General features: G+C 41.7%; 1 protein-coding gene across 10 annotated transcripts in view; it reads right to left on the reverse strand.

Moving 5' to 3' along the window:
- The window catches only part of NKAIN4 (sodium/potassium transporting ATPase interacting 4), a 104,856-nt gene that overhangs the window by 28,118 nt on the left and 64,014 nt on the right, over positions 1-12,724 (reverse strand). For 4 of the 10 annotated variants that reach the window (XM_069953582.1, XM_069953588.1, XM_069953580.1 and 1 more), the window contains exon 2: positions 8,538-8,717. The exons of 5 other annotated variants lie outside the window; for them this stretch is intronic. In XM_069953582.1, coding sequence (XP_069809683.1) covers positions 8,538-8,591 — 54 coding nt within the window. In that variant the 5' untranslated portion in view covers positions 8,592-8,717. Of the gene's footprint in view, positions 1-8,537; positions 9,597-12,724 lie in introns of those variants that run through there. One more of the 10 variants, XM_069953581.1, reaches the window with a different exon arrangement.

Below are 12,724 nucleotides of genomic sequence, written 5' to 3' on the forward strand. Positions count from 1 at the left end.
GTAATCCGCTACTAATGTGGTATGTGTGAACGCAACCTTAAGGAATCTAACGGTAGATTAATTTAAGGAAATCTATTGATAAAGTCAGTCTTTTAGCGCTACAAAAAGTCACAGTGTATCACAGGCATATAGACAGGCATAATATAGAAAGGACAAGCCTATTACAGGCCCTCTTGTGTATCCACCTCTTATTATAGGTGACTGTTGATTGACTTGACTTGATACCAGCCTGGCTTAGGGCCCTTTTACACAGAAAGATTATCTGACAGATTATCTGCCAAAGATTTGAAGCCAAAACCAGGAACAGACAATAAACAGAGATCGGGTCTTACATTAAAGCCTGAGATTTCTCCTCTTTTCAAATCCAGTCCTGGCTTTGGCTTCAAATCTTTGGCAGATAATCTGTCAGATAATCTTTCTGTGTAAATGGACCCTTAGCGGAGCGATGAGGTGGTAATGACATGTGCTAAGAGTCCGTTTACACACACAGATTATCTGACAGATATCTGACAGATTTTTGCATCCAAAGCCAGGAATGGACTATAAACAGGGAACAGGTCATAAAGGAAAGACTGAGATTTCTCTTTTTTTTAAATCCATTTCTGGTTTTGGCTGCAAAAATCTGGAAGATATGTCAGATAATCTGTGTGTGTAAACGGACCCTTATGCTGCGTTTACACAGATAGATTTATCTGACAGATTTTGGAAGCCAAAGCCAGGAATGGATTTGAAAAGAGGATAGATCCCAGTCTTTCCTTTATGACTTGATCCCTGTTTATAGTCTGTTCCTGGTTTGGGCTTCAAAGATCTGTCAGATAAATCTGTCTGTGTAAACGCACCATAAGATCTCTAACAGTGTCAATAATCAGATCATATGGGGATCTTCTGGCACCATCCTGAATACCTATGTCAGACGCCTTCTGTGTGCCAACCTCCCTGTGCTGTGCCCAGGCAGAGAGCTGGACAAATCCTATTACACAAGGCTTAGCCTCGTCAGATGAGAACATTTGTATCCCCCATGGAAAATTAAAACTCATTACTGCGGTTCTGGTGATCAGGAGGCTGAACTCCTTATCCTGCATTCCAATACACAGACGGCTCCTGCTCCGACACTGTATATCATAACATGGGGGGGGGATTGCCTGAATACCTGATACTGGTGACAGAGCCCTATAACATAACTAGCAACAACTCCCCTATAATATATCCAACCAGTGTGTCCAATATACACCTACCACAGTGCCCCTATAACAAAATCAGCAACAGCTCCCCTATAATGTAACTAGCCAGTGTGCTTATAATACACCAGTTGCAGTGCCTCCATAACACAGTCAGCCAGCCACCATGCTTGTCCTCATAAAATAACCACCTAAGGGTAGCTTCAAACGTACCGAATGGGCAGCGGATTTCACGCTGCAAGTTTGCAGCGAAATCCACTGCATATCCTGGTAGTGTGAAGTGAATGGGTCACATACCCGCAGCGGAATTTCCATTCCGCTGCCAGTATGTGACCCGGCCCTTTTAACCCCCGCGTTCCGCCACCCGAAGCCCCCAGGTCTGCAGCATACATTATCTGCTTGGCACCACGGCTGTGTGTGAGGCTCCCGGCTCCCCTCGCTCCCCATCCGCCAATCAGTGCACTGATTGGCGGATGGGGAGCGAGGGGAACAGGACTGTGCATTTTATGGTCACTTTTGTCAGAACTGCCTCCCCAGCTGTGTCTCTCCAGATAGGAGGTGCCTCACTGGTGAGGCCCGTCTCACAGTTTGAGAAGCACTGACCTATAGTATTCCCAAAAATAGCCAGCCATAGTGTCCTACATTAACCATCATTTCTTCTGGACCTGGATGTCTGTCCTATAGACGCTGGCCAGTCCTTATGAAAACAGCAGGTTGGTGAAAATATTTCCTAATGTTTATTGGGGACTTAAAAACTGCATCTAATTTAAGATTACACCCCTTTTTTAGACATAGGGGAAGAAACACCTTATGGGACTAATGCTGCGTTTACACGGAACGATTATCGTGTGAATTTGAGAAATCGTTCATTTTGATCTTTGAACATGTTCTTAAATCATCGTTCGTCGTTCGCAAAAAATTCGCAGATCATTCCGTGTAAACAGTCGTTCACCTATTTTACCTATGTGCGAGATAGGCTTAAGCGATCACAAAACAAGTTTCTGGTACGATGTATCGTACCGTCTAAACACTGATCGTCATGAAAAAAAAATTGTTACTCCGACTTCGTTAATCTTACGATCGGCCAAAATATCGTTCCGTGTAAACGTAGCATTACACATGCTGATTATCGTCAACAGGTTCCCTATCCCTGGTTTAAAGTGTACAAGGGTCTCCTAACATATAATGTTGGGGTAAAGAAGGATTGGCCAGGTTACATTTCAGCTGCTCAACCCATTTGTTCTCAGACTGATAAACCACTGAGACCACATTAAAGAGGTTATCCAGCGCTACAAAAACATGGCCACTTTTCCTCCTACTGTTGTCTCCAGTTCAGGTGCGGTTTGCAATTAAGCTCCATTTACTTCAATGGAACTGAGTTTCAAAACCCCACCCAAACTGGAGACAACAGTAGGGGGAAAGTGGCCATGTTTTTGTAGCGCTGGATAACCCCTTTAAGTACGTCCTAATAAAAGCAAGGATACATACAGCCTCATTCATACCTGAAAATGATCCTAGACTGTCAGGATGGAAAAATATGAATCAGGGTAATAGGACCATCTGGCAGTGCAGCCACTGGAGGGACCACCTGCTGTAGTCTGGAAGCTGCTGTCCTTGCACACTGTATAGTGGTGACGGCATCTCACCTACACAACCTGGATCTGAGCAAGCCTGGAAGAGGCATACTGTGTGTTGACCTGTGTAGAAAACACCATCATGTGTAACACTGTCTTCTGTGCTAGTGCATCTAAAGACCCTATTCCACGGAACGATTATCGTCCGTATTCGGCCGATATCAGCCGCTACGGACGATAATCGTCCCGTGGAATAGAGTGCAACGATCAGCCGACATCGTTCATGTCGGCTGATCGTTGCAGTCGCTTGTTTTTCAACATGTTGAAAAACAAGCGACTGATATAGCAGCGATCTGCTGCCGTCGCTCCGTTGAATAGGAACATCGGCAGCAGACACTGCTGTATCCTATGGGCTGCCCGGACGATCAGCGATCACCCGGGCAGCCCCCCCCCGCAGCTCCCCGACGCCCCTCCCGCACTCACCCGCTCACTGCAGCCGCGTTGAATAGCGGCGGCAGCGAGCGGGGAACGAAGGAGCAAACGAGCGCTCGTTTGCTCCTCTTAACGACCAGTGTAATAGGCCCTTAAGGACCTTATTACACAGAAAGATTATTGTGCGAAAAACCTTTATATCGAATATAGTTGAATTTAAGAGGTAATCTTTCTGTGTGTGTGCAGGCAATGATCAAACGACTAATGAAATTCCGTTCCTATGTCGTTGGCCGTATCTTTTGAGCTGATATTAAAATCATTGTTGGCAAATTGTCCGCAAATCTTTCGGCGTACGTACACACTGTTTGTTTGTAATTACGATCATCCGTATACTAGAGTATAGGAATGATCATATCGTTCCGTGTATTATGGTGACTGATTTTACGTTGTTGCCAAAAGTGCTTGTTTGCAATCGTTTATCATTAATTGGTGGAAACAAAATATCACTTCATCTAACCCTAGGACCATAACGGTCGATTACACTAAACAGTTATTGGCCATACTTGGGCAATAATCGTCTGGTGTAATAGAAGACAACCATCAACCGACATGAACGATGTCAGCTGATCGTTGCTGTCGTTTATCTTTCAACAAGTTGAAAGACAAACTTCCAGGATAGCAGCGATATGCAGCAGACCGCCACTATCCTCTATGGGCTGCCCAGACAATCTAGCGATCACCCGGGTAGCCTCCACGCGCCCCCCCGGAACCCCCCCGCTAGCTGACGACACATGTAATAGCGTCGGCAGCAAGCGGGGAACGAGGAGCAAGCAAGCAAGCTCCCCAATATTGCCCCGTGTAATAGGGGCTTAACTCTATAATGTGTGATACTGTCTACTGAGTTTATGAATCCATGTCTACCCTGTGCAATACTGTTAGGCTAGTATATCTAATCCTGCCATATATGTGATACTGTGCTAAAGGGGATGTTCACCCAAATTTGTTCTATTAAATCAACTGGTCCCAGCAAGTTCCAGAGATTTGTAACTTACTTTCATGAAAAATTCTCAAGTCTTCCAGTACTTATCAGCTGCTGTATGTCCCGCAGGAAGTAGTGTATTCTCTCCAGTCTGACACACTGCTATCTGCTGCTCCCTCTGTGCATGACAGCAACTGTCCAGAGCAGAAGCAAACCTCTCCTGCTCTCCAGACTGGAAAGAATACACCACTTCCTGCAGAACATACAGTAGCTGATAACTAAGGGAAAACTTAAGATTTGTTTTAATAGAAGTACATTACAAACTCTGGCACTTTCTGGCCCCAGTTGATTCAAAAGAATTTTTTGGGTGAACTACCCCTTTAAGGTTATGTATCTAATGCTAAGTTTACACAAGGCGATTATTGGCCCGATTGTACGATTAACGATTTTGAAGTAACGATTTTTTTTTTATAACGATCAGCGTTTAGATGGAACGATATATCGTACAGAAAATTCGTTTTGCGATCGCTTAAGCCTATCTCACACAGAGGTAAAATCAGTGACTGTTTACACGGAACGATCGGCAAATTTTTTGTGAACGACTATTTAAGAACATGTTAAAAGATCAAAATGAACGATTTATCGATCGTTCGCCGCGTTTACACGTACGATTATCGTTCGAATTCGATCGTTATCGTGAAAATTCACCCGATAATCGTTCCGTGTAAACGTAGCATAAGTCTAGAAACTAGAAACGCTCGTTCAGCTGATAATCAACCTATGTGAAAGTGTTAGCGATCAGCCAAAAAGAGGAGAAAACCCCTGCTTGTCGCTGATTGCATCTTTTGTGCAGTGGCAAAAATGAGCGCTATTGGTCGCTTATCTCCCAGTGTAAATGTGATGTGCGGCCAATATCAATATAATTAAATGGCTGCATAAACAATTCAGTGATTGTTTGTGCAGTCCGGCGGCACTATTAATAGTTTGGTAAAAGGAACTGCAAATGAGTGACAATCTTTCTGATCAGCACTCGTTTGTGGCAGCAGACGGCTGAAGATCGGCAAGTGTAAAAAGACCCTGAAGCCTATTATGTGTGATACGATTTGCTTAGTTGCTGTATCTAAGCTTATCATTTGTAATACTGTCTGCCGAGATGTGTATCCTATGTGATACTGTCTGCTAAGGTGCTGTATCTAAACCTATCATGCGTGATACTGTCTGCTGAGCTGTGTATTCAATCCTATTATGTGTGATGCAAATCTGCTGAGCTGCTGTATCTAAAGGTCCTATTACAACGATTAACGACTAACGATAAACAATCGCAAACAAGATTGTTTATCGTTAACCTAAAATCGTTCACCATATTACACAGAAAGATGGTCGTTAGTTACGATCGTTACTATGATGGTTATTGTGATCGTTACTATGATCGTTTATTCCTTCTAATGCCAGTAAAACAATGAACAATGTGCAATTACACTGAACGATTAGTGAAAAAATGCGGAACTTGAGCGAAAGAACGTGGAATTACAGCGAACGATTAACGATAATTTTAGGTTCAGATCTAAATTTAATGATCAACGACATACGAACGATTTTTCAATTGTTACACAAAACGATTATCGTTTAAATTTGAACGATATAACGATTTTTCGCACGATAATCAGCCCGTGTGATAGGGCCCTAAGCCAGTGATGTGTGATACTATTGCAGACTACATCAGAGGGGCAGACCACCATGTTTGTTAGACCTTTGTACACAGTCTGGTTATAACAACAAGGGGCAACATTGAGAGAGGGCGACACTTGGTGGGGGGAGGGGGAGGAGCTGCAGTATCACCATGGCAACCCCAATTATTTGCACTAGAAAAATACAATGACAGCAATCAAAACAAGCCATTCCTTATTGAGGAATTCCATTCTGGCTGTGACAAAGACATTGCCCTCACATCCCCCCTGGGAAAGTGTGGACCTGATGAGGCCACATCACTCCCTTATACATCTACCCCTTCTATGTGTTACTGTACATGGAGGTAGTCACCATGCTTTAAAAAAATTTAAAGGGCAACTCTATAAAAAAATTTAATCCAAACTTCGATTACGCCCTGATATCCAAAGTTAGACAGGCAACTTGCTGGTGATTAAAGGGTTAACCTCAATTCTGTGGAGGTGTTGTTAAAGCCTCTGGATGCCACACAAGCCTAGCGTTCCTGTACTTGGAGCTGGGAAACCCCTGCCCTACCCCCATCCCTTAGGACCACCGTGACTTCACCCCCCCCCCCCCTCTTTCCATGCAGACAAAAGATGTCTGTACACAGACCCTGTGCTAGAGGTTGTCACTCCTCTGCCTCATAAGTCACAGCTTTCTAATACTCCTTTTCACCATTTTCAAGATCTCTGCTTGCTTCCAGTAAATGGTAACATTCCTGTTTACTTTCAGAAGCTGCAAACTAATACAATTTGTAACAATTTTAGACACTCCTCTGTGAGATGAACATGTTGACAGGTAAAATGTAGCTCATCCCATGGAGGATACAATTGTAGCGAACCCTCAGCAGTGAGAAGTATAATGCATGAGCCCCATAGTTACCATATGTTCTGAGCAGTAGTCAGGCGCAGACTTGTCTTTTTAATATGAAAACAAAAAATGTAGTTTACGCACAGCGATGTCCCCTGCACGTGTCACCCCTGACATGAAACTCTTCTTTATAGTTGCAGTACTTTACAACAGAATATTGTATTTTTGCCTGTTTATTGTCATCATTTTTACAAAAACAAACTTGACCCCAAGGACATAACATTCCAAAACTAAGCAATAAATCACTGCAAGTCACTGCAAATCGCTGGGGGAGATGCCTGTCCAAGCTCATACATAAACCCAATAGTATAAAGGGAAGGGGGGTGTCTGACAGGCTGGATACACACAACCTGACAAATCGTAGAAGTGTGATACCCCCTCAACACTTATAACTGAGATCAGGACATTCTAGAAACATCTGCCTGACTTCTCTAGCACTGAGCAGGTGATGCTTTTATACCTGCCTGGGGCAACAAAGATTCTTACAGGGCAATTACACACTCAAATGAATTTACCTTTTTAGAGAATACAACTACTATAATACTGCTCCTATGTACAGCAAAAAACCTACTTTTAAACTGCCCCTTATATACAACAATATAACTACTATAATACCGCCTCCTATATACAATAATATAACTACCATAATACTGCCCCCTATATACAAGAATATAACTACTATAATACTGCCCCTATATACAAGAATATAACTACTATAATACTGCTCCTATGTACAAGAATATAACTACTATAATACTGCCCCTTATGTACAGGTGAATTCAGGTCACAGGCTTTTTTAAAGTCATTTAGCTTATCATGATTATCCTTAAATATGTAGCAGGATGAAACAAAGATGGCTGACCCGATATACTGTGGACATCAGTTACTTTCTACATGTAAATTTCAATAACAGTGCCTTATATTTACAACAATATAACTAATATATTACTGCGCCTATGTGTAAAGATATAACTACTATAATACTGCTCCTATATACAAGAATCTAACTACTATAACACTGTCCCCTATATACAGGAATATAACTACTATAATACTGCTTCCGAAATACAAGAATATAACTACTATAATACTGTTCCCTATGTACAAGAATATAACTACTATAATACTGCCCCTATATACAGGAATATAACTACTATTATACTGCTTCAGAAATACAGGAATATAAATACTATAATACTGTTCCCTATGTACAAGAATATAACTACTATAATACTGCTTCCTATATACAAGAATATAACTACTATAATACTGCTTCCTATGTACAAGAATATAACTACTATAAAACTGCTCCCTATGTACAAGAATTTAACTTATATTATATACTTATAATATATACTTATAATACTGCCATATGTTGTTTTGGCCAGCGATCTGTCCAGACCCTTGTACTTGAATGCCAATTTTGGCTTTTGTTGCATTTCTTTGTGATTTGCTAATTGAATTTATTAGGAAATATAGCAGTATCACAAATCTTTTCCGAGAGCGGCGATCACATTTGGTTTTCTACAGACGCAGCTCTAGGAACATTTTTCACAATTTGGAGCAATAAATGATAACACAGTATTATTCGCCACGTTTCTCTTAACAATAGTGATGGTGCCACTACCCTTGTAAATGTTTTGACCTGTTACAGTTTATATTTTTCACATCATCCTTTAAGCCTTGTTGCTATTGTTTATTATATGTTAGCATAGAGTTGTATTGGGCAGCAGGGTCCCGGGGCATGCAGGCTTCACTACAAAGTGATGTGATAGTAGAAAGTCAATGGGAACTCACCAGCTGGACTGTGCAGAGAAGAATTAAGGTGCATCTTCCTGTGCAGCATCCCATCCTCTTGGTGGGGTTGGGGGGCACACAGTCCCTATGAAGACCCCCTGATCAGCAAGTTGCCTGTGGTTATGAAGCTCTGCTGCCAGGGACCATGGTCTGGACACGGCTGGGGAGTAGCAGCCCTCACTGATATGTAGGAACAGATGCTTTTCTCACAATGTGATCAACTGATGCTCAGCCTCTCCCCCTTAATCTCCCTTTCTCACAATTGCAAGGAGGAGGGAGGGGGCCTGATGCTTGTCTTAAAGGAGCCACACTGAACTAATGCCAGACAAAAGAGCTTGACAATGGTCGTAGCCCGGAGTTGATAATGAATGCGTGTCATAATGTCCGCCACGAACATAGACAAAGCGTTCACAGGCACCAGAAAGGATATTAGAACATAAAGTATATAAACATCTAGTGTGTACAGCTATTATATAATATACTCCTAATACCAGCAGGAAATGTAGAAAATGGATCCATGGACTCCAAGGAAAGTGAATCCCTCACCCCAGCATATGAATATTCCCTAGCATTCCCTATGATTTCAAAAGCTCAACACGTAAAATAATACAACCCAATGTCAGAATAATACCTCTATACGGTATCCAAATAATACTATCATACAACAATACCGCCATTTAGAGTCTAATGTGATTATACTGCCAACAATGTCCACATAATACTGCTATATAATGCCTAAAAATGGTGTCTAAACAATACTCTCATATAATTCCTAAATATATTACTGTATGATGCCTATATAATACTCCAAATACTGTCTAAATAATACTCATAATACTGCTATATAATGCCTAAATAATACTCCCATACAATGTCTAAATAATGCTGCCATATAATAACTTAAATATGCTTTAAACTATGGCCACATAATACTGCTATATAATGCCTAAATACTTCCAACAAAGTCCACACAATGCGGCCAAATAATTTCTTTATATTATACTCATTGGGGGGATTTATGAAGACTGATGCACTAGTAAATTAGGCCCTGCCCCCTTTTCCTGGCCGGATTCACTAAGAGGCGCAGACCTCTTAGTGAATCAGGGCGGTCAGGCGCTTGAACCTGCACCCGGTGTACCAAATCTAAACCTGCTTGCAGGTGTAAATCATGATAAATGAGGTGAGGAAAGGGGGCTGGGCCTAATTTAAGGCTGGGGTATGAATACGTCCCACATGGGGGAGATTTATCGAACATGGCGTAAAGTAAAACTGGTCCAGTTGCCCCAAGCAACCAATCAGATCCCACCATTCATTTTCCAAAGAGTCTGTGAGGAATGAAAGGTGGAATCTGATTGGTTGCTAGGGGCAACTGAGCCAGTTTCACTTTACACCATGTTTGATAAATCTCACCCATTGTGTATGAAATAATTTGGGGAGCAAGGACACTTGCTTCCCAAATGGAGGGCACCAAGCAGGGAGGGAGAGAGGTGTCGGTACATCTAACTACCTCCTCCCTCCCTGTTTGGTGCAGTGTGACAGATAGACACTACTACTACTCTCATCATCTGCTCATAGTATGAGTAAATGATGGGAGTAGTAGTACCAGGGAGATCCCCAGCACCAAGACCCCCCCCCTCAGCCGACATACTATGAGCAGATGATGGGAGTAGTAGTAGTGTCTATCTGTCCCACTGCACCAAGCAGGGAGGGAGGAGGTACCTGCTTGGTGCCCTTCATTTGGGGAACAAGTGTCCTTGCTCCCCCAATTATTCCATACCCATAGTCCAATAATAAAGTATCGTTTTTACATTACATTACATCCTCTTCTATATACTTCAATACAGTCCATAGACTTCTACATATACTGCGCCCCCTGCTGGACACTCCATAGGAATTACACCTGATTCGTGACATCACGGTTTTTGAGAGAATTTGAACACTTCATGATCTACTAAATTAAGGGAAATAGCCCTATATGTACATTTCCCATATTTAATATACATTAGGAATTTGTCTAACTTTCCATAAGTAATAACATATTAAAAAAAACTTTTGGCTGAACTTCTCCTTTAAAAGGAAATAAAGCATACATTAAGGGATGCCATACATCAGAATCTATTTCCTAAAAAAGGGATTGCCATATGTTTTTTTTCTTTATGTGCCTTTTTGTATGTGCAGTTGACCACATTTTTGTTTTCCTTTAAAATTTAACATTCTGAAACAGTAAAAGGGAGTTGAAAACTTAGCGTGAACCCAGCCTAATACCTAAATAATACATCCAACAAAGTCCTAACATGTCATATGGGGTCTAAATAATACTCCCATACAGTGTCTAAAAAAATACCACCACACAGTGTCCAAATAAAATGCAACAGCCAAGTGATACTCCTTTAAAGTCTTCTGAAAACCAAAGGAAACGGGGGCCCTGGCTATTGTATAGGTTTAGGGATTATTCTCTTCGCTTACAAGTAGACTTTCACATGACTATTCGATTATCCAGAATATTTAATAATCCGCCATCCATTGGTTGAAGTTGGATAAAATGAATATAACTGAATTTACCTAAAAGCTGTTCCTAGAGCAGTCAGCCATTGCATGTGACAATGTTTGCAATACGTCACCAGCACTGACTTTCTATGGAGTGTTTGGTGACTAGAAATGTCTATAGAATATCACTCAGTTAGCCTCTAAAAGGTATTGCCTGATTTCTTCACTATTCTACGGCTTTCAATGGCTAACATGGTACAACATTATTCTACCAGAAATGTCTGTAGAACAGTGGGGTGGTCTGTAGGGGTCACCTATTACTAGGCGAGTCTTCTGAACTTGTACAAAAGCAACAAGATTTGAGTTTTGGTGTTTGCTGCCATCTAGAGGCTGAAATGGTGAATTACAACTACAAATTGCAGTAAAATTCCATCAGATTTTTTGATAATTCTGCCCCTATATTCTGCAGTAAAATAGACGCTGTATAGGCCATTTAGAAAGCACCATGTGAGAACTGTGGAAGGCAGTATAAGAGGTGATATGGCTAGTATTATGAAATGGTGGAATAATTTTGGGACCATATGGTGCTATTTTGTGATGATGCGTTATAATGTTGAACATTCAATAGTAGAAATGTTCGTACACCACTTTGTGTAATACAACTGAGTGTGTGGCTTGCCTGTTTGGATTAAAATGGCAACTAGGAACTACGTTCGGGCCACCTTCTGGTATACACTAATTTACCAGGATGCAATAGCCAAGCACTGCACTTTTTAATTGGTGTATACTAGTGGAAAGCAGCACCGAATGTACAGTGGGGAAAGTACACTGTCAATTTTTTATGGTTTCCTGCCTACAAAGAATAGAGAGGACCGTAATGTTTATTGCAGGTACACTTAACCTGTGAAAGACAGAACCTAAAAAAAAATCCAAAAAATCTAATTGGTATGATTATTAAATAATTAATTAGCAGTTTATTGCATAAAATAAGAATTTAATCGCCTACCAACCAGCAAGATTTCTGGCTTTCACAGACAGGTTACTTTTACTTTAAAGTGTACCTGTCGTCATAAAAAAAACTTTTGACATGTCACAGAGACATGTCAAAAGTTTTGATCGATCTGGGTCTGAGTGTTCACACCCATACCGATCTTATTTGGGCTCATTATGATGGTATTATATGGTATTTATCAGCAATTCAGTAGCGTAATTAGTTGGGGCAGAGGGGGCGGACGCTCCTGGGCCCAAACAGGCAGGGGGCCCAATGAAGACTCTCCCAGTTAATGCTGTCTGTAAAAGCTATTGCTTTTGCAGTCTTAACGCATGTCTATTGGGTGTAGTGGGCCCCTGCTCCTGGGGGGCCCACTCAGCCACTGGGTGGTTTGTCTGGCCATTTAACTGTATGCGCTCATAAGGCGCGCATACAGTTAAATGCGGCAGGGTCATTGACAAAGCGAGGAGGGCATTGGCTCTCTGCTCTGCCGTTCACCTTATGTAGCCAGAAGAGGTCGCTCCCTCCTTTAGAGCTGCAGCGCAAGATTGACATCACTTAAAGGGGTAGTGCGGCGCTAAACAATTATTCACAAAATAACACACATTACAAAGTTATACAACTTTGTAATGTATGTTATGTATGTCAATGGCCCCCTTCCCCGTGTTTCCCCCCATCCACGCCACCCCCGGAAGTGTGATGCACTATA

Source organism: Dendropsophus ebraccatus, chromosome 14 (assembly GCF_027789765.1).
Source record: "Dendropsophus ebraccatus isolate aDenEbr1 chromosome 14, aDenEbr1.pat, whole genome shotgun sequence".
In the NCBI taxonomy this organism is placed as follows: domain Eukaryota; kingdom Metazoa; phylum Chordata; class Amphibia; order Anura; family Hylidae; genus Dendropsophus; species Dendropsophus ebraccatus.